We start from the raw sequence: 27,439 nt of genomic DNA, 5'->3' as shown, positions 1-27,439 counted from the left end.
TGGTCTGGGCTTCCCTGTCCCTCCAGTGGGCTCGAGGGGGCCACAAAGATGCTGAGGCCGGGCTGCACCAAGCCTGGGTCCTGGGCCAGCTTCTGGGCCATCCTGACCTTGGTGGGCCTGGCCACTCGTGCAGGTGAGTGGGCAGTGGGTGGGGTGGGTGGGGGGCAGGGAGGAGGGGCAGGCCCTGGCTGCACACTGGCGGGGGGGGGGGGGGGGGGGCAGTGCCTAGCCAGCCAGGAGGAGCCCAGAGTCCCCACAGCCCAGGAAGAGGGTGGCTTGCCTCAGGGGGATTAGGGGTGGGCCCACAGGCCAGGGTCCTAAGGACAAGGAGACCCTTCCATCATCCATTGTCCCTGGCAGCTGGCCGCCATCAGAGGCTGATGGGATGCCATTGGCATTCAGGTCCTTCAAAGTGACAGCTTGGGGAGGCGGGGCTGGGGAATTAACCCAGCTCCTCTCTCACCCTCCCTTTCTTCCTCTGTCTCCCTCCTCTCTACACAAAGATGCTCTGCTCTTGGGTGAGCCTTCTCTCCAATGGTTCGCGTGGGCTGTGGGCCTGGGGGTGGGGCGGGGAGGGGTCAGACGCCCTCCCTTTCTCCCTGTGAAGCTCCTCATACCCCTCTCAGCTTGGGAAGGCTGCTGGCAGCATTTTCTGTCTCTGAATTTTCTGTCCCTGAGTGCGTGTCCCCATCTGACCCTCAGGGTGCCCCTGGAAACCCAGCAGAAGGGTCAGCCTCAAAGGGGGGTGCCAGCCCCGGCGCGCAAGTACCGCGAGAGCCGTGCTCCAGCTCAGTGTCTGTACTTCCTCTGGTCCCCCACAGTCCAGACACTGAGCGTGGCCTCTCTCTCACCCTGGGCGTGGAAATAGCTCCCTCCATGCCTGAAGTCTGTCTCACGCTCCCCCTCCCCTCCCTCACAGCCTCCAGGCCCCTAGCCTTCTCTTGGCGCCCAGCACCCCAAGCCCATCCTTCCCAGCAGGGCTGGCTCTCAGCCTGACGCTGGTCCTGCTGGCTCCTTCTCCCTTCCTCAGCCAGCCCACCCCTGGTTCCTGGGCCTAAAGTAACCCCAGCCCCACTGCCATCATTGCCTCCCTCGGGCATCACACCCTGAAACTGGGGTGCTTGTCTGGGCGCTCACTGCAGGCTTTTATGAGCATAAGGGCCTGGCTTGTTCTGATCTCGGCCACATTCTAAGCTCCCGGGAGAGTGGCTAGCACACACCTCATCCTAGGCGTTAGGTGGAGAGTTCCTCAGGAGTGGGGAGTTCCTCAGCCCTTGCCTGGGGGTCTGGCATTCGGGAGACCAGTTCTGGGCATTTGGTCCTGCCAGGGTTCATGCACATCTCTCTTCCGCTGCCAGGAACCCACCTCCCTTCCCTGGGCACCCTCTTAGGGTCTGCTCAGGGTCAGGCTCACGCCCTCCCCACCAGGATGTGCTGTGTGCATACGCAGGAATCCACACACTTCGTGGGCACAAACAGGTGTGCACACAGCCTCCCCAGGCCCACCCGCCCTCCGCCCATATCCAGGCACGTGCATCTCCAGGTGGCCCCTGGCCCGGGTGCCTTCTCAGACTGTGCTGTGTTCCTTCCTGCTGCAGCCCAGAGAGCCGACATCGGCGGCGAGGCAGGAGGCACCCCCATCAACCACTCCCAGATGCTGCTGCAGCGCCTGCAGGAGCTTCTGCGGCAGGGCAACGCCAGCGACGTGGTTCTGCGGGTGCAGGCCGCGGGCACCGAGGAGGTCCGAGTGTTCCACGCCCACCGGCTGCTGCTAGGACTGCACAGCGAGCTGTTCCGGGAGCTGCTGAGGAACCAGAGCGAGGTGGTGCTGCAGGAGCCCAGGGACTGTGCTGCTGTCTTTGACAAGTTCATCAGGTGGGGAGGGGCAGGACTGGGGTGGGGGGCGGGGCACTTCCTCCCTTCCCAAGCTCCAGGATCCTCCACTCACAGAGTCACAGAACCCCGGGCCCCTTAGAGGTCATTATGTCCATCTCCCGGATGTCATTAGGAGGAGGATGCCACTACCTCCCCCATCCCTTCTCTTCTGCCCCCTTTCGTGCAAATGCAGTGTGAGTCCCATCCCTGCCCTGCCTGTAAGCTCGGTGGTTTGATGTCAGGTACCAAACGTCCTCAGAGCTGTCTCCGGTCTTGGCCAGGAGAACTTTTCACAACTACAGATTCCAGGGCGTTGCCCTGGACTGTTGGCTCCTGGTCTGGGGACCAGCAGTCATTTTTTAATTTTCAAAGCTTCCGTGTGGTTTGTTCTCCAGCCAGGTTTGGAACCGCAGGGCTAGGGAGCCAGCTCTGCCCCCCTCCTGCTTCCTGCCGGTGCCCAGCATGCGGGGTGCCAGTCACACTGTAGTCTGAGAAAGTAAACGGCTTTAATGGCCTAGACAAGGTGGTTGCCAGGATTCCAGCCATCACATCCAAGTTCTAGGCCAACAGGAAGAGGGATAACACAGAAAGGCAAAGGGGTTCGTCCCCTCACCCCAGGTGGCTCTACTTAACCATCCTTCTCCTCAATCCCATGCTGCACTTCTGCTGCCGTCTCACTGGCTGGAACTTAGTCACATGGCCACGCTCACTCTGAGGAAGCCCGGGGAATATCCTTTATTCCCAACTTGCAGAGCTGAATTTCGGGAGACGTGGGTGTTGGGACTGTATCTGACCATCACTGCCACACCCCCTGCGAGTGTGGGCCAGTGGGCACTGGCAGGAAGGGTGAGCAGAGGGAGGAGGCAGATGGAGACAGAATGAGTGAGCAGATGAGTGACAACAGATGACGAGAGGCACAGTGAGAAAACCAAGGCTTCAAGGAAAGGGGGAGGGGAGATGGGAACGAACCCTAGTGACCACCTGCTTTGTAGCCAGTACCATTCACTCTCCAGCTGTCACAAGAACCCCAAGGGTGGGTGTTACTCCCCCTCTCCTAGAGGTTCAACAGAAGGCTGAGCGGTGAGTGAAGCTCAATGACTTGCCCACTCGCAGCAAGTAGGGGACAGCACCTGCACCTGCCACGCTCGTCTTGTGTCGGCACAGAGCTTGGCATCGCGTACATGCTCCACAAAAGTGTGCTATTTGTACGGCCGCACGAGAAATGGGAAGAGGTGGCTGGGAAGTAGAATGAGCGAGGGCGAAAGACAGGTGCCTCAGGGCCCAGTGCTCCGTTTGCACTCTGATCACGAAGCTCTCCGCCCAAGGCCAGGTCCCCTCTGGACTCAGAGGGCATAGCAGCAGGCCGGGGGCGGAGGCGGCCCGCTCCGACCCCGCCCCCTATCTGCACCTCTTCCGCAGGTACCTCTACTGCGGGGAACTGGCAGTGCTGCTGGCCCAGGCCATCCCCCTGCATAAGCTGGCCACCAAGTACGGTGTGGCCTCCCTGCAGCGGGGCGTGGCTGACTACATGCGCGCGCACCTGGCGGGTGGCGCGGGCCCGGCGGTGGGCTGGTACCACTACGCGGTGAGCACCGGTGATGAGCCCCTGCGCCAGAGCTGCCTGCAGTTTCTGGCCTGGAACCTGTCGGCCGTGGCAGGGAGCGCCGAGTGGGGCGCCGTGAGCCCCGAGCTGCTGGCGCAGCTGCTGCCGCGCTCGGACCTGGTGCTGCAGGACGAGCTGGAGCTGTTCCACGCGCTGGAGGCGTGGCTGGGCCGCGCGCGGCCGCCACCTGCCGTGGCCGAGCGGGCACTGCGTGCCATCCGCTACCCCATGATCCCGCCGGCGCAGCTGTTCCAGCTGCAGGCGCGCTCGGCCGCCTTGGCGCGCCACGGCCAGGCGGTGGCCGACCTGCTGCTTCAGGCCTACCAGTTCCACGCCGCCTCGCCGCTACACTACGCCAAATTCTTCGACGTCAACGGTAGCGCCTTCCTGCCCCGCAACTACCTCGCGCCCGCCTGGGGCGCCCCGTGGGTCATCAACAACCCAGCCCGCGACGACCGCAGCACCAGCTTCCAGACGCAGCTGGGCCCCAGCGGCCACGACTCAGGTCGCCGCGTCACTTGGAACGTCCTCTTCTCCCCGCGCTGGCTGCCCGTCAGCCTGCGGCCCGTGTACGCCGACTCCCCGGGCACTGCCTTGCCCGCCGCGCGCCCCGAGGACGGCCGTCCGCGGCTCGTGGTCACGCCAGCTAGCAGTGGCGGCGATGGGGCGGGCGTGAGCTTCCAGAAGACGGTGCTGGTCGGGGCGCGCCAGCACGGCCGTCTGCTGGTGCGCCACACCTACAGCTTCCACCAGAGCAGCGAGGAGGCAGGCGACTTTCTGGCGCACGCTGACCTGCAGCGGCGCAACTCCGAGTACCTGGTGGAGAACGCCCTGCATCTCCACCTCATCGTCAAACCTGTCTACCACACCCTCATCCGGACCCCCAAGTAGCCAAGCTTGGCGGGGACGGGAGCCTGGCGTCCCAGACGATTCCAGAAGGCCTGGCATAGCTGGCCTGGAGGGACTGGGGGGGCCACGCAAGCAGCCTTGCCTACCCTGGCCCCCTGAGTAACCAACCAGGTGCTGGTGACCTCAGATGGAGGCCAGGTGAGGGGTGGTAGACCAGGTGCCTGGTTTCAGCAGCTCATTCACATCTGACTTGAAGACGATGCTTTTGGTTGAATAAACCGATAGAGAAGCAAGGGGGTGATTGACCCATCCAGGCCTCAGGAAAAATCAGCCCAAGGGAGGGGGGCCCCACAGATTTAAGGGTTCCCGGTGTTTCATTAGCTTTTCCCCAGGCTCCCCACCCTCACATGGAACAGGGTATGAGTGGTCAGGGCTGGGAAGCCTGGGCGGCTCCAGGCCCAGGGTTTTCTCACCTGAGGGAGGCTGAGGGGCTTCGCTGGGCCATCTCTGAGCCTGCACTTCATTAAGGAGGGAGCCTGGACAGGTGTGCTGGGACATGAACGGGCCTTGCTAGCCCCACCTTTCCTGGGGAGGGGGCCTCAGGGTTTAGAGTGAGAGGGGGTGTGGGCACAGGGAGGGGCAGGGGGGGCTGGGCTTCATCTTAGTCAGTCACTGCCACCCTGGTCCAGGCAAGGTCTAGTTTCCAACTCCACAATCAAGACCCAAACGGGATTTTACTGATAAAAAGGAAGCCACTGCCAAGTAAGGAAACCAGATTTCCCCCTCCCCCCCTGCCCCTATAGTATGAGAAATACCCACTGTCCCCTCCCCCACCATCCAGGGTGCCCTTGCCCCAGGAGTGGGGCCCAGGAGCCCCGTCCCACTAACAACTCTCTTCTCCGATTTCCGAGGCCGAGTCTGGCTGCAGGTCTGTGCAGTTTTGGCAACAGGGTTCTGTCCGGGGCTGGGAGGCCAGGGAGTCCTGTCATCCCGGCTGTGCCTGCTGGGCTCCCCTCCCTCCCCGGTGGCACTGCACACATGGAAGGGCTGGGCAGGCACTCTCAGAATTCCTGGGGCTCCAGAGCCTTCTGAGATCCTGAGCTCCTTCCAGGTCACCCCATTGCCTAGTTTCCATTCCCCACTACACCCCACTCAGTCTCGGGGGGCAGGCAGGAGAGTCGGCTCCAGGCAGGGACCCTCAGTTATGCCGGAAGTGTCCATCTTTGCTGTGGGTGCCTGCGCCGTGGGGCGGGCGGGGCCCACGTGTAGCTCGCCGGGAAACACCAGCTGGATTGGCTGGACTGGCGAGCGGGGAGGACACTCCAGGGCCTGGAACAGGGGAAGGGCCAGATGCAGAGGTTAGGAATGTCCCCCCCGCTCTGATCACCCAGTGGTCTTGAACTCTCTAAGGGGCACAACCCCAAAAAGCCAGTCCCACGCTATTCTGCAAGAACCCTGTTTCCAGCCGGGGTGGCCACAGAGGCAGACAGCTCAGCACATGTCCTCCCTGGGCAAGCCGAGGTCTCCCCTTCCCCACCCCCTCTTGCTGATACTGACCTGTATTCTGGCTTGGAGGAACTTTGACCTTGGCCAAAGGCAGCATGGCCTTTCCCGGATGCCGGACACCAGGGGCTGGGTGCCCACACACTGGCATTCTGTGGTCTGAGATGTTTTCCAGGGCACGGGGCCCCAGGAGATGTGTCTTGGGGCGGGTGAGCTGTGTTGGTTGGAGAACAGTGGGGTGAGCCCTAACCTGCATGGGGATGTACTACAGGCACCTGCCCCAGCTACTGGCAGCTGGGGTGACAGAGGCGCAGAGGGTGGTGCAGGGCAGGTGCAGGGCTGGGCACATGCCTCTGAGCCTGTGGGGGAATCCAGCCCTCAGGCCCCACCCACAAGGAAGGGGCCCAGACACCTCACCCCTGGCCTCACCCCTTGTCCTGTGACCTCGAAAGATCGTGACCTCCGCTTCCTCCTCTTTGCTTCCAGCGACTCCTCCCGTTTCTTGCCCAGACTTTTCTTCTGGCCACACAGCCAGGGCCCAGGGCCATTGCCACGAAGCCCGACCACCTGGGACGGGGCCTCGCCCGTGCTGCTGGAGAGGTTGTCCTCGCTGGCAGCGTGCTGCAGCGTGGGGCTGGGGGGCCGCTTGCAGGCCAGCAGGCCCAGTGGCCGGGAATCATCAGCTTCGCTCAGCGAGTGCAGGGACAGGCTGCTGCGCTGCATCGCAGGGGCCAGCAGGTGGCACCCCTCTGTTGCCAGGGCCCTGGAGCGCCTCCGGGCAGCCTTCACAGCGATGCCCTTGGTGCCCGACAGGATCTCCTTCCTCTCTGCAGTAGGACAGAGGGCACACCCCAGCTGGGATCTAGGCCTCCCCGTCCTCTCCCGCCTGCTCCTCAGCCCAGGCAGAGACGGGTAGGAGCCAGAAGGTCTGGGCTTCAATCCCAGCATCCCCACTCGCTCGACTTTTAAGAAACTTGCAGCAAATTTCTGAGCCTCACTTTCATCTGTAAGCTGACCAAACTAAGCACACAGGGCTATTGTGAGCAGGAACTGAGATAACGGGCTTAGCCCACCGCCATGCGGTGTGGATTCGATCTGCGGTTGCTGTTGCAGTTATTACTGAGTGGGGGGTGGGGGGTGGGGCAGGCACGATGCCAAGTGCCATATGTTTCCCATCCTGATTTCTGACTGTGCCCCTCACTCTGCGTCCCAATGGTTAACCCTCTCTGGGCACCGGTGCCTCCTTCATAGCACCTGATGCGTGGGTGCGTTCAGAGGGCAGGAAAGGGCTTTCTGCTCCATGGTCTGAGCAGTTTTGATGATGCCAGGCTCAGGCTGACCGGGTGGGCAAGGGGCACACCTGTGTGGGACAAGGGGATCTCCGACAGATTCTCGCTGCTGCCCGGGGAAGAGTTGATTCGGCTGTGCAGGCTGAGTAGGCTGTCCTGGGTGAGGACCTATGGGGCGAGGGGGTTGGGAAGGGAAAGGCAGTGGACACAGCGGAGACCCCCGCCCACCCGGCAGAGACAGCAGGGGCTCAGTGGCAGTGGCCGTGGTGGGACATCTGGGTGTCCTCCCTTGTGCCTCTGCCCTCGGCAGAGGAGCCTGCAGGGCCATTGGGTGCCCAGTGCTCACCTCCTGGGCCACCAGGCTGCTGATCTGGATGGGTGGCGGGGTGGGTACAGAGGAGCTTTTCGCTTGCCACGCCCGGGGACTGGCCTTGAATGCGAGGTTGGCTTCACTGAGGTTGGCAGAGGAGGGTGGGCATCTGGTGACCAAGCTGGTCCCCAAGAGGTTCCACCCTACGCCAGAGGACAGACAACCCAGGAATCCTGGCTCCAGACCTGGGCCACCTCCTCCCCTTTGCTCCTGCTCCGTTTTCCCCAGGAAGCCCTCGTCTGGGTTGGCATCCTGTGGTGGCCTGGGCTGCAGTGCAGGGGGCAGTGGGCACTGGGCTCACCTCTCCGTGCTGAGGGGTGGGAGGGTGCTGCTCTGCAGGCGCTGGGCTCCGGAGCTCAGTGTCTTCACGCTCTCCAGGTCCGACTCCGGCGTCAGCATGGTTCCTGCTGGGGTCAGTTTGGGCAAGGAGCTGTCCTAGGGAGGGGGCAGGGGCGGACAGTCAGAAGACTTGGTCCTGGACTGGAGGACGGCATAGGCTGGCAAAGGCACACAGGGGGAGCAGGGCTGTGGTGTGGGCTGGGAGCCCCAGAGGGCAGAGCTCTGGGCCCCAAGGGGCAAGCTGTGTCTGTTAGCATCCGCAGGGGCACTCACGGCCTGGTGGCCTGGGCTCCCACAAGGGCATTTGGGGCCACCATTCCTGATATCTCAGATACCAACCCTGACCCTCTGACCCTGAGGGAAGACAAGTGCCAGAGGGGAGTGCCCATGACAGTGAACTAAGGCTTGGCAGGGCTTTGGGTAGGGGGAGAAGGAAAGGGAGTTCGCTCCCCTGGGTGCGGTGTCAGCCAGCCTGGACCCCTGGCCACCCCAGCTCCCTGCAGGCATTGCCTGGGGCATTGGCCCCTCCCTTACCACGTGGCCTGGCGCCCACCTGCAAGGCCCTAGAGGCCACCCGGTCCAAGATAGTGGCCCGCTCCAGGCTTCCCTCCTCCAGCTCCCGCAGGTACACGTCATAAAGCTCCTCCAGGTGTTGGGGGACAGCCAGGTTGTAGTCTGCTGGAGGCGGGACAGGGCTCAGGCCGCGCCTTGGGGCTCTGCGGGTCTATAGGGCCCACGGGTGGCTCAATAGCGCGAGACCTACCATCGATGATCTGCCGCTGGCCCTGGATGATCTCATCGCAGAGGGTGCGGTGCTGCTCTAGGCGGCGGACCGCTTCTCCACGGTGGCGGAGGGCGCCGTCTCGGAGCAGCGCATGCGACTGCATCTCGGTGTTCTCCACCTCCAGCTCGTGCACGCGGCACAGCAGGCTGAGCACCTCGCGCTGCTCCTCCGAGCCAATGCGCCCCGGCAGCGTCTCCTCCAGGCGGCGGCCCCGTGCGCTCAGCTCGAGGCAGCGCTGCTCCAGCGCCAGCTGGGGGCGGCATGGGGTCAGTGCCAGGCAGCCGGCCAGGGCCGCTCCTTCCCCGCCCAGCCTGTCCACGCACACCCCTCCTGTCCCTAGACTCCCAGGCCTACCCTCCAAGCTGTATCTTGGGCCTTGTAACCAAGGGCTGCTCCCACGTGGCCCCTCTGACCACGGCCTACCCCTCAACCCCCGCCCCCCCTCCCCACCGCCATGCCCTCAGGGTTCATGGCACCCTGAAGGCCCCTGGTTTGGGTAGGCTCATGCACAGAAGGCAAAGATCCCTTATCCCACAAACCCTAGTTATCACACTGGCGACCATTTTTGTTTGAATCCTTGGCATGTGAGAGGCATTTATTTAATCTTCCCAACAGCCACCTGAGGGCTGTGCCACGACCCCTCTCATTTTACAGACGAGGAACTTGAGGTGCAAAGAGGTTCTGAAGGAACTCAGCGAGTCATGCAGGATTCGTGTCAAGGGCTCCCAGGTCTCTCTCCTCCCCAACCCCGTCCCCAGCCCCCCAGGCTCCTGCCTCTCAAACTTGCTCTCCCGGCCCCCAAACCCTGGGTACCTTCTGCTTGCGCAGCTTCTTCTGCTCGCCCACCAGGGCGGCGATGCTCTCCCGGGCCGAGGCCACCTCTGGGGGCTCGAGAAGGTCTGGCTGGTCCTCACCGGTGTCTGAGTCCTTCTCGCTGTCGTCTTTGGTGTAAGATTCCTTCCGCTGCTCCTCCCTCCATTTGAGTGCCCTGCGTGACTTCTCCTGCTCCCAGCTGCCGCAGCCCCACCCCAAGGGGAGACGTGGGATTCAGGCCATGGAGCGCACGGCTCCCAGCTCCTCTGTGTGGTGGGACCAGGGGGCCCCAGGGCAGGGGGTGCCTACCCAGCGATGGTGAGCAGATGGCGGGAGCTGTCAATCTGGACCTCCATGGCATGGTTCTCCAGCTCCAGCAGGTGTCTCCGCACGTCCATCTGCTCCTGGAAAGCGCTGATGAGCTGCACCCGCAGCTGTCCCATGTCGGCCTGCTCACCTGGCCCGCTGCTCTGCTGGCCCTCGGCTGCCCCTCAGATGGGATGTGGGGGAGCTCGGTAAAGAGAGAAGCATCAGGCCAGAAAGTAGGGGCCCGCTTGGGCCCTCACCTCCCTTTCTCCCCCAGCCACTTTGCCCAACCACCTCCTCCAGAAAGACCTCCTGGATGAGTACCTCCTCCCACATGACACTGCCACCTTGAGTCTTCAGGCTGTGGCCCAAAGGTGATCCCCAGCCCCTCTGTATGAACCGGATTTCCCCTGGCCCTAACAGCACCTTTGTGTCAGCTTTAAAAAGGTGCCCCTTAGGCACTTTACTGCCATCAGCTGGAAAACCATCATTGCCCACTCACGAGTCTACGAAAGAACGTAGAAGGTGCCCCTTCTGGTGATACTGTGCGTGGCCTCGCCGCCCTACACTGCAGGGTGACGTCCAGCACAGCGAGATGCCCACGTGTCTCTCACTCGTGTGATCGATCCCACCTAACCTTCAGAGATCACATTCCATTTTACAGCTGAGTGCTCAGAACAGTTGATGGGTAGCACTGCCCAGCCAGAGCCTGGACTTGAATCCCGCACTGCCTGACCCCCGAGCAATCTGAGACCGCCTGGAAGGGCTGTGGGAGATGGGCTCCCACTCACGTAGACCCATGCACACACCTGGTATGTGGCGAATGTCACCCTGCTCCAGCCGTCCCTGGGCATGGCCTCGCCCACCCTGCTCATCGATCTTGCACTTGAGCCGTTGGATCTCGCCCCGCAGGTCCGCGATGATGCTGGTGTACTGGGCAATGTGGTAGGAGACACTGAGCAGGTTCTGCTTTACCTGCGGGGAGCGTGGGATGGGGCAGGGCGGGTACAATCACCCCAGGTGCTGGGGTCTGCTGCGGGGTCTTCCCTTCTCTTTCTCCCCGCACCCCCCGGTCTTTCTGGATGACACCACAACCTGTCACCCCACATGTCTCCGATAGAGCCATGCTCCTAAAATGCTGCTCCCCTGCTGAACCTTCAGTGGCTCCCCACTGCTTGGGGAAACGCCCTAATTCCGTCACCTGAGGTGGAAACCCCACCGCTGCCTGTCTGGGTTTTCTCTGGCTCGCTGCTCTGTAGTGAGCATTCTGCGTGAGCGAAGGAACAACCTCCTGCTCTCCCCACCCCCACCAGACACCATGTCCTTCCTGTGTGTTTGGAACCTCCACCCTTGCCGCTTCCCCCTTTTGGAAGGTTCTCCCCATCGTTCAGAGTTGGGCTCACGGCCTCCGCAGTGATCCAGGGAACCCCACCAGCCGGCCGGCTGTTGGCGTCATTGACCTGCTATTAATATTCTGAGCTATCCAGTTCCAAGGATGTGCCCCTCCCTGCTAAGCTCCCTGAGGGGGGGAAGGGAGTAGTGGCTGGAAGGCTGAGGTGTCATGAGAGTGTCCCCGTGTCCCACTTATCCCTCTGCCCCTTCACAGGCAGACCGAAACGGACCCCCTGACAGACAGCGGGGTCAGCGGGGACAGTCTCAGCGCCATCACCGCCCAGCGGGGAGTCACAGCCTCATCTTCCTATGCCGCACAGTGTGGCAGTGGTCGCTCCTGCGTCCCTTGAGGAGCAGGCGAGACACTATGTTAAAGGGCCCAGTGTGTGTGATGAATATGACGAGGTGCTTCGAAATGTGACATCTGAATGAGCTTCTCAAGATGGAAAGGGGGAGGCGGAGGGGGCCGGGTCGTGGAGCACAGGCCTTGGACAAGAAAGAGGGGACCCTCAGGAGCTCTGGGCTTCCTGGCAGGCAGGCAGGTGTTGGAGGTGCAGGGGAGGGCATGGGGGTGACATGTGACGGGGGTGGGGTGGGGTGGTGAGGCCAGTGCAATGGTGGCTTGGTTCCAGAGATGGCAGGGAGGAGTGGAATCGGAGTGGGGCTTCCATCCTGGCCTGGGAGGGGGGACAGGCTGGGGACCCTCACCCTGGTCTTGATGTTCTTGGCACGGCCGGCATAGGTCAGGGTGTTCCGGGATTCCTCAAAGGCGCTGCTTGCCGGGCTGATGTGCGCGATCATCACGGTGCGGCTGTTCCCCCCCAGGGAATCCTGGGTGGGAGGAGGGCGAGCCTGTGGTCAGCTGGGAACCGCCTCCCGATGCTGTGCCTGCCTGGCTGTTTGGGTGTCCTTGTGGTGTGCATTCTCTCTCTCTCTCTCCCCACACACACACACACACACACACAGGGTCTGGTGTGGAGCAACATATGGACCCCTGAGTCCAGATATCCCCTCCCCCTCTCCTGTCCCCCTACTTCCCACTTTCTTCTCCAACGTTCTCCATTGGAGACTCAACTATCCTGGGCAGGGCGTCCTGGCTGTCTATCCCACACCCTCACACAGAGGAACGAGGGAAGACAGCAGAGGCTGGCGGGGAGTCAGAGGGGGCCCTTTCCTCCTCCCTCCCATCACCTCTGGCCTCCCGGGTCCCCCCTTTTCCGACTGCTGATGGCACTGTTGTTTTGGCTCAAGTGAGGAATGGGGACCTCGCATGAGGATGGGACTTGGTCTGTGGCCGCCTCCTCCCTGGCCCCGGACTTGCCCGTGACCCTGGAGCTCCATGCAGCTGAGGGGCGCCATACAGGCCCCTCCCAGCGCTAACCCTCAGCTCCCCTGCGTTTACAATGCACTGGTTTTGCAAGGCAGTCCCCACCTCCCGGGATGAGGGCAGGCTGAGGGTGGGCGGGGAGTGAGCTACAGCTAGGACATCAGGCCCGACAGACCTGTGTTTGCATCCTCCCTCCAGCACGCACGAGTGCGAGCCCTTGGGAAGGCTACTTAGCCTCTTTGTGCCTCGGTTTCCCCACTGGCACGTGGAAGCACTCGCCCCCTAACTCACAGAGCTGCTGGCAGCACGAAAGGACCTAGTGGGTGAAGCACTGAACACAGAGCGCAGCCAGGAGGGGGCCCCGAACAGCAGACTCTGTGAGCCACGAGGCCGCCTGCCCCCCTGAACCCCAAATCCAGGTAGCTCTTGGCTCCCTCAGACCCACAGCCCTGGGGGATGCCAGGCGTCCTTTCCTCCCTCCTGCCCACTCTTCGGTGACAGTCGTCAGGTAAAATACAACACAATGTTGGGGGCGTACTTATGCTAAAAAAAGAAATCATTTGTTGTTTATCTGGAGTTCAAATGTGTCTTGGGCCTCCTCCTGCATTTTCATTTGCTAAGTCTGGCCGCCTCCCTTGGTGCCTGGCGCCTGGATCCAGCCACTGCTGGTACCTTCAGGAGCCGAGTGAGCTTGCTGTCGCGATAGTTGATGTACTTGTTGTTGTTCTTGTCGCTCAGCGCGTTGATGCAGTTGCCCAGGGCCAGCAGGGAGCGGTTGATGTGTGCCCCCTCCTTCATGCGCTGCCCGCGGTTCTGGGTCTGGGGACGGGCAGGGGATGGCTGTCACCACCGTTGCCCTGGGGATCCTGGGTTCCAACCCCCTCCTGCTCGCTCGCCCAGGGCTCTGAAATGCACAGGTGACTGAGGGCCTTGTCCCGCCCCCCTCCCCCCAAGGACATTCTCCAAGGTCAGGGAAGGAGAAGGCCTCTGATGACAGGAAGGCTCCCGGGGCCGAGAAAACCTGCCTCTGTCTCCCAGGGTGTGCCCACCCTCCCCTCCTGCTCCTCCGCAGCATCCTCCATCCCTGTCCCTGGGCTCCCCCAGCCTCACCCACCCTGGAATCGCCTCCCCCGGACATCCCCTCCTCCCCCAAAAAACCACCCTCCCCAGGCCTGGGGGAGCTGACCTCGCCTGGGGGAGCTGACCTCACCTAGGAGGCCACATCCCCCCGACCGCCTCCCCCCACCAGCTTCCCGCCAGCCTCCAGGGCGGCTGGCCTCACCTGGGACGCACGCTCAGAGCCGGCCAGGTCGATCATGAACAGGCGGCCCTGCCGCACCTCCTGCAGGATGTTCTTGACCCGGCTGCGCTGGCGCACGGACACCTGGAGCACAGCGTGGGAGCGGGAGGACGTCTGGTTGGCGGCCGTGGGCTCCTGTGTCCTCTGCCGGTTCCCCTTCATCAGCAGCTGCATGATCTGCGTGGGCGGGAGGGAGGGAGGCCGCTCTTGGGGACCCCAGGTTGGTAAACAGCCCAGGTGGCGGTGGGCTGGCCTCTGTGTGTGGAGGGCCCGGGGAGGACGGGCTGCCTGGTCAGTCCTCTGCCCCTCCTGCTCGCCGGGGTCAGGGCCTGTCCCCACTGCCCTGGCTGGCTGCGCAAGACTCACCTCTTTGGCATTGATGGTGGAGACCTCGGTGATTCCAGCCACCTGGATCACCCCTTTGGAGTCCTCCCTCAGCTCCAGGTACCCCAGGGCAGGGTTCAGCAGATCCCGGATCATCTCATTGTAGATCTGATGGGACAGGTGGGTGACAGGTGTTAATGGGAGACTCAGGGCAGGAGATCCAGACAAGGCACAGGTTCCCCGTCCCTCCTGAGTGACAAGGGGACAGGAGCTCACAGGCCCCTTCCTCTTTGTGAGGTTGGGGTGGGGGGCTTCAGCATCCACAGGGAAACAGCGAGTTACAGAACTACGGATAGAAGACATCAAGGCCAAGTGGGGCTCCCTTTGTGGGCAGGCAGGGCACTGGGCAGGGGATGAGGTCCTGACCGATGCCCAGCCCTGCTTGTTGCTAGGCAACCCCCAGCCACTTCTCCCTGATCCCCACACCCGGTGGGCCTTGCTACCCAAGCCAGCACCACGCTGGCTGCTGGTCTCTGAGCAGCTGCTGGCAGTAATGCCTGGCTGCTCTTCCTGAGCTGTCACCCAGGAGATTATCAGCTTCAGAGGGAGCCAAGCGGCCAGCAGCCAGATGGAGTCCAGCCCACTGGCTCTCTCCCCTCTTCTGGCCTCCACGATGCCCACCCCCGCTGCCCCACCACTGCCTGGCGGTAGTGCTCCCACAGGTGGGCACCGGGGGCTGTGGCTAGGTAGTGAGGCCGGCAGGTTCCAGCCTGTCCATGTATGTACAGTTCTCACCTGTCCCCAGGTACACAGAGTGCCTGGAGGCAGCCGGGCAGGTTGGGCAGGGTCAGCTCAGGGACATGGACCCTGCCTGAGGAGGGAGGGTGGCTGAGCCAGCTCAGTGGCAAGGCTAGGGGGGAGTGTGGGACCGTGACCAGGGCCCCTGAGTTGGAACTGTGGCTCCCTCACTTTATGGGGCGACGTTGACCTGGCTGCCTGACTCCTCCAAGCCTCAGATTTTTGTGAAGTGGGGTCAGCAGTGTGCAGGGGGGAGCGGCAGTGATGAGCAGCCAGGGAAACTGCCCAGCGACGGCCCCAGGGAGGGGGCCAGCCTGTCCGGTCAGCCCCTTGTCTCAGCTGGCAGGGGGGGAGGGCTCACCTCCAGGTAGGACATGGACACCTCATATTCCATGTCGTTGCTGGTCTCCTCAATGGCGTGGAAGAGGTCATTGAGGGTCCGCACGTAGATTCCCGGCTCGTGGTCCGTGCCCAGCATAGTGTAGGTCTTCCCACAGCCTGTGGGTGAGCAGGGGGTCAGGAGTGCAGCCTTGCTGGAGTGCGTCCTCAAGGCTGGGACCCCCAGATGGCAGGGAGGTGGGCCCGGGGAGGAGGGTGTTTTCCCTGGGGCTGGGGTCTGAGGGCCCGGGTAGGGGGCTTGGGTCAGCTACGTCCTTGATTCCTGCCCCAGAGGGGGCCAACTGACTCTCCAACGGAGGGCGAGGGGCTTGCTCCTCGAAGGGGACCACAAGCACATACTCCTCCCCGCTGCACGGGTGGCTCCTCACCTGTGGGGCCGTAGGCAAAGACAGTGGCATTGTAGCCCGAGATGATGCCTTTGATGAGGCTCTTGGTGGTGGCCTGGTACACCATCTCCTGCAGGGAAGAGGAGACCCATCGGGGGCCTGGGACTCGGGCAGGGCCGAGCACCCATGCCCATTGCTCCCAGCGGGGACAGTCTCTGTCCCCTGGCCCTGGTGGAGTGGGGGTGGGAGTGGAGGATGGATATCTCTACTTTCACCTGATGGGGGGGACCCCAGCCTGAAAGAGAGCACAGGACACCTGAGACACCTGCCCCCATGGGTGGCCGGCCTCGAGGACGCATTACATCTGCTCCAGGGAATACCCCACACCATAGATGGGCAAGACGGGGTCCCTGGGAGGGTGTCAGCTTTCCCGAGATGCCTTCCCCACACCAGATGGGCTTCCTTCAGCTCCTGTAGGGGCCACCATGCCAGCCTGGGTGTGTCCAGGCAGGAGGCTGTGGACATGCCACGCAGGCAGGCGCACGTGTGTGCAAATGGGGGCACACACAGTAGGGTGGGAGCCAGAGAGCAAGCAAGTGGTGGAGGGAGGCTGAGGGTCAGTGGGAGGTCCCCTGAGGGCTCCCTCACAGGTGGGGCAAAGGGTGTCCCCAGGCCCAGCCCCTCTCACCTGTGTGGCAGTGAAGTCAAAGGCCACGTCAAACAGGTAGGACTTCTCCCGGGACCGGTGAGCCCGCAGGATGTCATCAGGGTCCTCCATGGGGTCCATGAGAACCACCATCTGCAGAGGCCCCGGGGCAGGGGTCAGTCACCCGGAGCCCCAGGTCCACACCATCAACACTGACCTCACCCCTGCTCACTCAGGATGTGGAAAAGGGGTGGGAAGGGCCAGGAGCCGGGGGCCACGGTCAGGCCCTGCAGGAGGTCCCAGAGCTGGGCAGCCCCGGGCCCCTGACCCCTGGGCCCGGCCCTGGCCCCTGGCTCCCGAGTGCCCCGTCCAGGCGCTTGGCCCTGGATGCCCAAAAGAGTTGAGAGTGCCCCAGTGCCCTTCCTCCAGTGGCAGCACCACCGCCACGTGCCTCCCCAGAGGAGGAGAAACGACCACGGGCTGGTGTTCAGTAAGCATTTACTTTGTGTTGGGACTTGTTTTGAGAATGTTACGTACATGGACTCAGTGCCCCCCGCAGGTGGGCGGTGAGGCCCACTGTGACTCCCACTCTCCAGGGGAGGAGAGCGGACTCATCGAAGCTCACACTCCAGCAAGTGGTAGGACTAGAACCGAAAGCGGCATCTGGGGTCAAAGCCTGAGGACCCTTCGCCAGTTCGCTGCAGCCGTGAGGCACCTCGGGCCCTGCCCTGCCTCACCCCCTCACCCCCCCTCCCCAGCCAGTGGGCAGACTCAGGGGTGGGGCAAAGAGCTGCTGGTGGCTCGGCCACAGGGGTGAGGAAGCAGGAGGCCCAGGCCTGGGAGGGCCACAGCCTTGGGACTGCCACCAGCTCTCCCCAACATTCTACACACACCCTGATGTCAGCCCCTCTGTCACCACTGGCCTCCTGTGGTAGGTACACACCTGGGCTTGCTGCACCTGAACGGGCCTGAGACCCCCAGGGACTCAGCATGAGGAGGGCAGATAAGGCTGCTCCCGAGAGGCCGAGCCCCAGGAGCCTCACCCGGAAGCCTTGTCCAATCCGATGGGATTCCAGGTTAGCCAGTTAGCGGGGAGGGCTCCAGGCAGGGGCTCTGGGCTGGGGCTTTGTGCAGGGAGAGAGCGAGGTCGCTGACTAGGACCCCCTTGCGGCTTGCCCAAGGTGGGTGGGGACAGGTTGCCTGGGTCTGCACTGCTGCCTGAGGTGCCCACCTGTCCCCGGCCACCTCCTCAGGGCTTCAGTCCCACTGCCCCAAAGCCTCTTCCAGGATCCAGTTCCCATCTCCGGCCCTAAAGCAGCAGCTTGAGCCCAGATCGCGTTTCAGACCCAGGTGAGGACAAACCCAGCCATACGCTCCCGGCCTGGGTCCCAGCGGGACGCAAGGGGAGCCTGCCCGGCTGTGGCAGTTCTCACATCTCAGGTGCTAGCTAGTGTGTGCACAGGCGGGGCCTTCAGTGCACGGTGGGGAGAGCGGTGGTCACTGCCGTCCTTAACCCCCTGATCACCTCCAAACGACCTCCCGGCGCTGCCAAGGTCATGGTGCCTGGGCGTTTGGTTCCTTTGATATCCAGGCTCCTGAATCGGCACATTGTCAGCACGGCCACCGTGGTCCCTTCTTACAGAGGGCTCTGTCTGGGTCTCTAGCTCTCCAGGCCCCAGCCCGTGCCCTGCCCTCCAGAGCATCCCCTGCCCTGTCTGAGCTGGCACACAATGGGGCCCTTGTGTCCGTGGCCAGGTGAGCTGGAGCCTAGTGCAGGGGGCTGGGCCGCCACGGGGAGCAGCACAGGGAGTCGGGGAGGTGGAGCACGTTTTCAGCACCCCTTCCACGGGCCAGGCATTCAGCGAGGCCTTGGGAAGAGAGGGGTGCAGCTTCCTGCCTCTGACCCTTGCAGCTGAGTGGGAACAGATCATTTTCATGGCAAATGCTGGGCCCCAGGAGGCAATGCGAGCAGAGAGGAGAGGCTCCTGGTCCAGTTTTAGAGGAGGGCTTTCTGGAGGAGGTGGCACCAGCACTGAGTCTTAAAGGATGAGCAGGGGTTGCTTGGGAGATGTGAGGGGAGGAGAGCCTTCCAGAGGAAAGCGTGAGTGAGGCCTCAAGGTGAGGGGCAGGCTGTGGGCAGCAGGGCTCAGCTCAGAGTCTCCAGGGGTTCCTACGAGAAAGCAGCCCAGAGCTGGGATGTGAGCTGAGGAATTTTCTCCCCTGTCCTCACAGATCTGGCTCTGAAGGGCACAGGCCCCAAACAGCCAGAAGTGAGGCGTCCAGGCCCCTGTGGGCACGTGCTCACCCCTGCTCTGGGAGGAGCCTGTACATCCTCCAAGCCTCCCCAAATGTCACCCTGGCTGGCACACAGCCCAGGCCCAAGGTGTGTTTGCCGAATAGAGCGGCCTGTAGCAATTTGGAGCGTGCCGGGCACAGTGCTGCGTGCTCTGCATGCATTTTCTGGTTCTGTCTGACGACTCAGAGTGGACACTCCCGTTAGGGCTGGACGGCAACGAGGAATCTGATGGAGAGCACCCTGGGGCCGCCCTGCAAGCACAGAGCTGCCGGGACCCGGAGCTGTTTGGTTCCTCACCAGCAGGCTGCCTGCCCCTGCCTCTCAAGGGAACGTGTGGTCCAGCAGCAGCCTGGCTGCGTGAAGAGGTTGATTGCGTCCTCTGCCATGTCCAAGCGTCGAAGTGCTAACCTCCAGTACTCAGAATGCAACCTTATTTGGAAACAGGGTCCAGGCAGATGTAGTTAAGTTAGACTGTGGTCATCCAGGGCCACCTAGTGACTGGTGTCCTTAAAAAAAGGGGAAGTTCGGACACAGACATCCAGCAAGGGGACATAGCATGAAGAAATGCGGGGAGAAGACAGACGTCTGAAAGCCAAGGGGAAGGGCCTGGAACAGGGTCTTTCTCGCAGCCCAGAGAAGAGGCTGACCCTCTGGACTTCCGGCCCCGAGAACTGAAGGAACAGACTCCTGTTGTTTAAGTCACCCAGCCTGTGGCACTTGGTGACAGCAGCTTTGTGAACCGGTGCACCTCCCGAGGCAGGCTCACCAGCGGCAGGCAGGGAGGTGGGTGCGGCTGGCCACAGGCCCAGGTGGGCCCTCAGCTAGCCCCTCCCTCAGCCCTAAGGTGGTGGGCTTTCTCTTTCCCAGTTTTCATGCCCAAGCATGCTGGGCACCTGCCTCAGGGGGTTCAATGGAGGACATTGCTCACACAGGACACATGGGAGCCCCCCAGTGCTGGTGAAAGGGAGGGGGGGCAGGGCCAGGAACGGGGAAGGTGGGCAGCTTCCCTGGGGTAGGGGGCTCTAGCCCACAGTCCCAGGCCTAACTTGGCAGAGGCCCCAGTGTGACCCCTCCTAGACCTGCTCTTAATTCGCTGCAGGTTTGGGCCTTTCTACAATTCTAGACTTAGAGACCAGAAGCCCAAGACCCGTGAGGGAAGTAGGGGGCGAGGGTGGCTGATCTGTAAACTGTGTCCCCATGAGGGGCCCAGCGGGTCCCCAGCACCTCCTAAGTGAGAAACACCGGGAACAAAGCAGGTCAGGAGGCCTCCCGCTGCCCCCCTGTGAGGTGAACCGGCTTCTTTCTGGCCCCCAAGTGGCTAAACCTACCCCAGGGTGTCTCAGTCTCAGCACTGTTGATGCTTTGGGCAGGATCACATCAGGAGCTGTCCCGCGCACGCCAGGGTGTTCAGCCGCATCTGCCCACCACGTGCTGGCGGCACAACCTCCCTCAGCTGTGACATTGTCAGCTGTCCCCCGAGGAGCAAAATCACCCAGCCGACAACCTCTGACCTAGACTATTCCTCCTCATGCCTCCAACCCTGGCGGCAAAGGTGCCCACGGGCAGAGGGGCCACCAGTGTGTGCGAACTCCATCCTGCTGTGTGGCGCTGAGAAAGCCCAATCGCCTCTCGAGCCTCGAGTTCCTCCAGGCTGGAAAGCAGGGAGGACCGCTCGGGCCTGGAGAGAGGAAATCCTACTAATACCTGCAGACTACTCGAGAAGCCCCCGCAGATGGTAATAGGAAGGCCCCAGCCTGGAAGACCATCCCGGGGCCAGGGAGCCAGGCTCCCCTTCATCTCAGGGTGAAACAGGACAAAACCCATCCAAGGCCTGGCTCTGGGAGGACAGCGCCCCTGGGAGGCTGTTTCTGGAGTCTTGTTTGCCTTTTCTTTGTGAAGGAGAGTTTGTTGCTGGCCCTGCCCCTAGGTGTAGGTGCATCTCTCTGCAAGTGCTCAGCAAAGAGAGCTTGGTCTGGGAAGCGCGTCCCCTGGCCCTGCCAGCAGCCCTCTGGCTAGGTAGGAAAGATCAGAAAGGAGCCTGCTGAGCCCAAAAAGCCACCGATGACCTACTAGCTGCTTAGGGACAGAGCCACACTGGCTGATGTCCTGGCCAGTACCCATCTGCCTGCAGGAGTCTGAAGTCCCCGAGGCCCAGGATGAGAAGAGGCATGACATACAACAGAGTCTAGGACTGCATCTCTCCTGGGTCTGCAGATCCCTTCTTCAGAGGCCCAGAAGGACCTCATGAGATGCAGATTCCTAGGCGCTGCCCAGACTCAAGACGGAATCAGACTCTGGAGCAGTAGGCCCGCAAATCCACCTTTTCAACCAGCTCTGTGGCCTCTCAGCCATCCAGATGCTAAGTATAGGCACCCGTGCACCCTGGCAGCATCAGCCACCATAGCCAACAAGCCGGGAAGGACCCGAACGCCCACCAGTGGGTGAAGAGGATGAACAAAACAGGGCATCTCCATGGCACAGAATATTATCCAGCCACAGAAAGGAACGAGGTTCTGGCACCTGCTACAAAGTCCATGAACCTCGAGAACATTATGCTCCATGAGAGAAGCCACACGAGACCACCCACTGTGCACTTCCATTCACATGAAATGCCCAGCACAGGGAATCAATAGAAATGGGAAGCAGGTTAGAGGTTGCCTGGGGCCGGGAGGGGGCTGGGGAGACAGTGGTGACAGGGACGGGAGGTGAACAATCGTCCTGTCCTCTCCCAGTCACTCGCCACCAGGCTCAGTTCTTTGGGGCGACGGGGGCATGAAGCATCCAGATGGTAGGTGCTGAGGGAGCACCCTACCTGGGCAGGAAAGTGGGCTAATGACAGACTTCCAGCCCCCAGCACTCACTGTCCCCGACACTCCGCACCTGTCACCTTATACTCTATTTATCGTTCACAATAGCTTCCCAGTTGTGTGGCCGCAGCTCCCCTGGATTCGATGGCCCGTAGTCCTCTCAGAGCTCCGGGGCAGGTGGGGCAGGTCAATATCCTGTCTTCTGATGAGGAAACGGAGACCCGCCCAGGGCGCAAGGGGCCCTTGCTGGCTCCTCAGACAGGAGCACAGGGGTGACGGGTGGGCTCTGAGCAGATAAAGGCTAATTATGGGATTGTATGTGGTGTTGGGTGGCTTAAATCCTGTAGACACACACAGTCGGAAGGCTGGGAGGAGGGTCAGCAGTCTGGGGGCTTTGTGGGGGACAAAGGGAGGGAGAAGGTGGCTGTTTGGGGTTTCTGCTTCCACCCTGAAGTCCTAGGACCCCCAGACCTCTTGAGCTGCCCGCCCCCACTCTGTGGTCATCGATGGCCTGGTGTCAGGGCCAGGTCCCACCCCTGAGGTTTCCAGGGGACCGAGCTCCTGCAACACTCCCAGGAACACAGACATGTGGGTGTGGCCATGTGGGGATCCCGGCCCGAGAGCTCGGCACAGGTCACAGGAAGGCAGGCAGTGGGCCCCGTCTCACTGACCTCTGTGGCCCCAAACCACCCCGTAGTCCAGCCCTTGTAATAGACTGACACCCATGCAGCCCAACCGTGTGCCAGGCACTGGGATTAGCCCTGTGCGCGCAGTGGCCCACACACGCCCGAAGGGTCACGGGCCTGCCACGGTAGCCGAACTCCTTCACAGATCCAGACCCAACTCCAGCCTCTCTGGAATGCGGCCACACTGGCCCCTTGTCTCCAATGGACACTCAGCCTGAGGGACTGTCCCCTCTGCACAGCCTAGTTGTTGCAATGTCCCACCTCCCCAGGGCAACCACGACTAATTCTCAGCAAGGGGGCTGTCCTAGGACCCCTCATGGTGGCCTAATCCAGAGGGTGACAGGGTCCTTGGCCCACCTTTGCCCACTCAGGGGACTTTGGCAGCACCCATCTCCCTGCTGACCACCGGGGGCTGAGCCCCTGATAGCGACGGATCAGGAGGTCCCCACCCCGGCACAGATGGCACCAGCAGGGGCAAAGGAGCCCTCCCATCACAGAGGGGCAGGAGGGGGCCCAGGACAGAAGAACGGGGTTGCGGAGCCCCTCTGTGCGGCTGGGCCACCTGGGTCATGACAGCCACAACCAGGGGACAATGCAAAGCAGGTGGGGGGTTATTTCTGCGTCCCAACCAGAGGTGTCCTTAGAGGGGGCTGGGCTCCATGTGGGCTGCGTGGGCCCCGCTGCACCTTTGCTGGGAAGAGACTCTATGGCTATGTTGCCCTGGAAACGCTCCCAAACTCACCCCACCAGCCCACTGGGCTCCAGGCCTCAGGAGGAAGGGACAGGGCTATACCCGGCCAGCTGGCCCATCACTGGGGCTGCTGCCCAAGCCTGCGCCTTAAGGCTCCCTCCCGGCCAGGGCCACAGACAAGCTGGGGGGTGGTCACTGGAGAGGGACAGAGGTCCAGCATGGGGACTGGTCAGAGTGGGAGGCAAGGGCAGTCAGCTGTCCAGTTGTCCATTGTCCTTCTTGGACTCCTGGGTCTTCCCCTCCTGCTGGCCAGGGCCTTACTGATGGAGCCACTGGGGCCAGCCTGCCCTTTGCTCAGGACTGGAAGCCTCGAGCTGCCCCTGGAGGCCCAGCGTGAGTGTTGGGGCCCCGAGCCCATGTTGCTCAGACTGCCCCGCAGCCTCCCTTGCAGCCTCCCCATGCTGACAAAGGAGCTCGAGCTGGGACAGGCGCTCCCTGTTGGGACTGCGCAGCCCGGGGCCTTCTTGGGGCACGGTGTGGCCAGATCGCTGGCAGTGGGCAGAAAGGAGCCAGTGTCTGCCACGTGTGGGCACACAATGGGCTGTCCCCGCCCGGAGCATTTCCATCGGCAGCAGTCAGTATCTCTCAGCCCCCATTGGGGCCAGAAGCCAAGAGCAGCCCAGGGAGAGGGAGAGGGAGGGGGAGGGGGAGGGGGAGGGGGAAGGGAAGGGGGAGGGAGCGAGCGCAAGCACACCATCATCGTTCCAACCCTGAGGACCTGATATCCTCGGGGACAAGTTGACAAACAGGGAGTGCCCTTGGCCCTGCCCGCTGGCCCCACTCAGCAGCCCTGGGCACTCTCAGTCTCTAACAGACGGCAGTCACACCTCCGTCAGACTCCTCCCGTGTGCCAGGTGCTGGGGACGACCTGAGCATTCCTTAGTCCACAGAGACCCTCTGGAGGAGGCTTCGTGATTACTGTTACAAAGGAGAAGGCCACCGAGGGTCTCGGAAGCCAAGGCTGCTGCAGCACAGCTGGTGAATGGCAGATTCCACCCCATGTGCCTGTCCCTCGCATTCCTCCTGCTCCCACTGACCTGACTGGTTTAGACAAGATCTTCCCAGTGTTGTCCTGCTTTCCCCGAGGTCTTTGAGGAAGACTATTCTTTGAAAGAGGGGACAGAGGAAGGGATCATGGGAGGCTGGTACCTCTCAGCTCTGCTGTGCCCTCAGGGAGCCCAAGGGCAGGCAGGCTTCGCAGGCTGTGCTGCCCACCGCCTGTGGCTTCCTACCTCCTGTGGCTTCCCACAGCCCTTGGGCTTCCGGAGTCTTGCCTGCCAGTCCCAGGGCCAGCGGGTGCCTCTCTCTGCATGGCACAGTGCCACTGCACTGACCCACGGGCATACCCGCTGCCCCGTGGAGCACCGGCTCTCAGGAGGAGCAAGTGCAACCACCCCTGCACAGAGGCAAGTGGTCACTCTCGGCACCCTTAGGCCGTGCCACTGTGATGCTCCTGCCTGGGCACCAGACCCGCCCCCGGTGCCCTCACCCCTGTGTCCATTCCCACCCCGCACCAGAGTCCTCAACTGCCACCCAAGCAAACGCCCAGGCCGTCATCTCCAGAGAGTGCGGAGTGGCCCTGCCCACACCTCCAGCCTCGTCTCACACCTGGAGCCCTTTCTCCGCTTGCGTCTCCAGCTTGAGCCACTTTCTCAGTCACCCAAGCGCATCACCACCCCTCTCACCACTGGGCCTTTGCACATGCCAGTCCCTCTGGGTGAAGCTTCTCCACCCCAGCACAGCCCTTTCTCATCCCTCCTGTTCCAGCTCGAGCACCGCTTCTCCCCTGCCTGCAGGACAAGGTCACGCTCCCTGGGACCGCAGAGGCACTACGCACTTCTCTGTAGGCGTGTTGGCCGCACGCCCACACCTGTTTGCCACTCAGTGCTTTGACTGACATCTCGTCTGCCCATGCTGGACTCTAAGGTCAGGAAGGGAGGACAGGGTCTCTTCTGTTTGCCATGGCTTCCCAGCGTGTTGTGGGCACTTGACAAATATTTATTGCCTCCTGAGTAAACAGAGGTGGGACTCACCCTGCTCACCTCGTCAGAGTGAAATGAGGGTCAAGAAAACAAGCAGACATCCCAGGACTTTGCAAATCACGAGTACCTGGAGGTGAGCTTTGGCTCTAGACCATATACATGCGTGTTCATGGGTGGTGCACATGTAAAGGTGGGAAGTCATGTCATGGGCACATGGAGAGTGTGTGAAGTTTTCAGGGCTGGACTGAGGATCAGGGCCCGCCCAGGGCTGGGAAGCTTTCAGCTCTCCCTTGATCAATTCAGGAAGGCTTCCTGGAAGAAGAGCCCTGGTTTCCTCGACAACATTGCCAATTCAGTGTTAGCCAAGAGTTCAGTGGGTAGAGGAAGGATGGTGCAGCAGCCATTCCTGTCCCTACTGGGTGAGCAGGTACCTGCCCCCATGAGGCATGAACAGGCCGCTGCCCTGGCTTGCAGCTCCCAGCCACAGCCCCGAGTACCTGCTCGTCCACTTTATGGGCAATGAGGGTGGCTCCTTCCTCCAGTTCTGCCACGCTGATGGGCCGAACCCGAAGCGCCACCTGGGAGGGAAGGCCAGACCAGTGAGATTAGGCAAAGTGGGCTGTGCCGGGCCACAGAGAGAAGGATGAGAGGACCCCAGGATTCCCCTTGGGCAAGCCCCATGGGGTCGCATCTGTCCAGCCATGCCAGGTCTCCTTTGTTGTAAGGAAAACGAGGCGGTTCAGGGCAGGCACCTGGGTCAAGAGCAGGAGGTCCAGAGACTGTGGGCTCTACCTGAGTCTACGAATTTCCCCAGGAGCCCGTGGCTCAGGGTGATCCCCACGGGCGAGAGCTGTCTGCTCCTCTGGGCTGCATCAGTTACAGGCCCAAATTAAGCAACTACAGCTCCCTGGGGCTTTCAACTTGGAGCCCTTGGCATGGGAGCAGCCTGTCTGCATCGTGAATGAGGAACTGCAACCAGAGGCAGAGCCCTGAGCACCGCCGGATGGGGCTGGGGGCCCGGAGAACTTCCCCTCCTCATCCTAAACCTGTGACCACATTCCTGCCCGAGGACGGCACCATGGGGCCCCCTGCTCTCTGTTCTCCAGCCACTGAGAGATGGTGGGTCTTCACTCTGCATAAGCCCCCCCCAAAAGAATGGGGGCATGTGTGCTTCTGCTGAGCGAGGGGGAGTACCTGCTGCGTGTATGGGTGTAACTTAATTCTCCGAGGGCCTTCCACAGGCCTGTCAGATCACCTGGACCGGACTCCTCTGCCAAACTGCACAGGTGGGAGGGGAGGACCCTCCCTCCCTGCAGCAGGTGTGTGTGTTGGGGGGGTGGCGCACACCACACATGCCAATCAAGCTGTTTGCAAAGAGACGCTTTCCAAACAGGCACAGAGGGTGTTCCGGCGCCTGGGCTCGCTCGAGGCTGGGGCCCAGGCTCATCGTTGTAGCAGCGAGCTTGCCCTAGAGGCTGGGTGTCCAGCCAGCATTATCCTCCAGCTACATCGCCACCCACCTGCTGGTGACAAAGGCGCATTCCCAGATCTCAGAAGTCAGGGAGGGGGCCGTGGCCTTGGGGTTCTGAGACTTCCCCTTTGTCACTCTGACTGGGGTGCCAGTGATAATCAGGAATCTGTCTTTAGTCTCTATGTAACCCTCCCTGTCCCCCGCTGACACCCCTTCATCCGTCTCAGACCTCAGGGCTCCGGGGGGCCATCTCAGACCCTTCTAGCACTTTTCTGAAATATTTAAAGTCCGGACTTGGACGGCATCTTTGTTGCAACCCAATACCCAGCCACTCCCAGCCCCACGCCAGCTGCCTTGGCACCTGGAGCCTCTTGTTTGCCTGCCTGTGGTCCCTGGTCCCTTTAAACTTCGGACTCCCCTGGGGTAGGAGCTGGGTAGGAGAACCCTGGGTTCACCAGGAAACTCCCATCTTCCTCCTCTGGGCAGATGGTCAAGCCTGCCCTGGTGTTTCTGGACCAGGGAGCAGTCTTGTCCACAGACCCATCTGCACAGCCTTTGTGGATGGGGGTCTCCCCCGGAGAAGGTGAAGCTGGCCGCTTTTCAGGCCTCAGCAGGATGGCCAGGGTGCCTTCCTTCCTGACCTCCAGGGCTTGGGGGCAAGTTGCTTCGGAGTCCCGTTCCCCCATCCTGAGTGCGCTTTCAGTGGGGGTGAGGGGAAAGGGCTGCCCTGTTGGAGGGGGACTGGGAGTCTGGGCCGCAGATGGGATCCGGGTGGAAGTTGAGGGCGTCTCACCATGAGTTGCTGGTCCTTGGAGTCCCCACTGTCCTTCATGCTTGCGGGGATGGAGGGGCTCAGGCCGCGAGAGTAGGCAAGGCCGAGCCGCACCCCCACCGTCACTGGGTCCCCCGCAGCCTCGCCTGTGCGGCCAGCTGCTGCCTGACAACCCGAAACCAACGACGCGCCCGCGGCCAAGGGCGCTGACCGGGAGGCGGGGCTAGGGGAGGGCCTCGACGGCGCCCCCGCCCCTCCCGTGCCGCGGCCGAGAGCGGTCCGCCTCCGCCGGGGAGGCTCTGGGGTCTGAACCGCTTTCCCGGCGAGAACCCGCCTGTGCGTCCCTACGGCCCTGGGCGCGGCCCTGCGTCCGCCCGGCGACGCCGCGTCGGTTTGGTGGCCCACCGCGCCTCCCCGCGCCCCCTAGCTCG

The 27,439-nt window shown here is 62.3% G+C and overlaps 2 protein-coding genes across 8 annotated transcripts; one reads left to right on the top strand and one right to left on the bottom strand.

The window, feature by feature from the left end:
- Window positions 1-4,610, top strand: BTBD17 (BTB domain containing 17). Its single transcript, XM_053911669.1, has 3 exons — window positions 1-133; window positions 1,599-1,875; window positions 3,295-4,610. The coding sequence occupies exons 1-3, from the start codon at window positions 49-51 to the stop codon at window positions 4,367-4,369; spliced, it is 1,437 nt and encodes a 478-aa protein (XP_053767644.1). The 5' UTR covers window positions 1-48; the 3' UTR covers window positions 4,370-4,610.
- KIF19 (kinesin family member 19) lies at window positions 4,577-27,198 on the bottom strand. 7 transcript variants are annotated; one of them, XM_045190062.3, is made up of 20 exons: window positions 27,030-27,198; window positions 25,263-25,343; window positions 16,286-16,396; window positions 15,640-15,727; window positions 15,234-15,370; window positions 14,117-14,242; window positions 13,733-13,927; window positions 13,123-13,269; window positions 11,832-11,954; window positions 10,541-10,706; window positions 9,735-9,915; window positions 9,426-9,624; window positions 8,592-8,862; window positions 8,382-8,506; window positions 7,791-7,924; window positions 7,466-7,571; window positions 7,191-7,287; window positions 6,260-6,657; window positions 5,885-6,044; window positions 4,577-5,656 (listed from the first exon to the last, which is right to left on the bottom strand). In XM_045190062.3, the coding sequence occupies exons 1-20, from the start codon at window positions 27,066-27,068 to the stop codon at window positions 5,526-5,528; spliced, it is 3,015 nt and encodes a 1,004-aa protein (XP_045045997.2). In that variant the 5' UTR covers window positions 27,069-27,198; the 3' UTR covers window positions 4,577-5,525. The 7 variants fall into 7 exon arrangements, with proteins under 7 accessions (XP_045045997.2, XP_045045998.2, XP_045045999.2 ...); XM_045190063.3 differs by having other exon boundaries at window positions 8,382-8,503; XM_045190064.3 differs by having other exon boundaries at window positions 9,735-9,909.
- Between the last annotated feature and the right edge of the window lie 241 nt (window positions 27,199-27,439).

The sequence above is a fragment of the Desmodus rotundus genome, chromosome 9 (assembly GCF_022682495.2).
Source record: "Desmodus rotundus isolate HL8 chromosome 9, HLdesRot8A.1, whole genome shotgun sequence".
NCBI lineage: Eukaryota > Metazoa > Chordata > Mammalia > Chiroptera > Phyllostomidae > Desmodus > Desmodus rotundus.
This window is presented reverse-complemented; position numbering and strand designations above follow the sequence as displayed.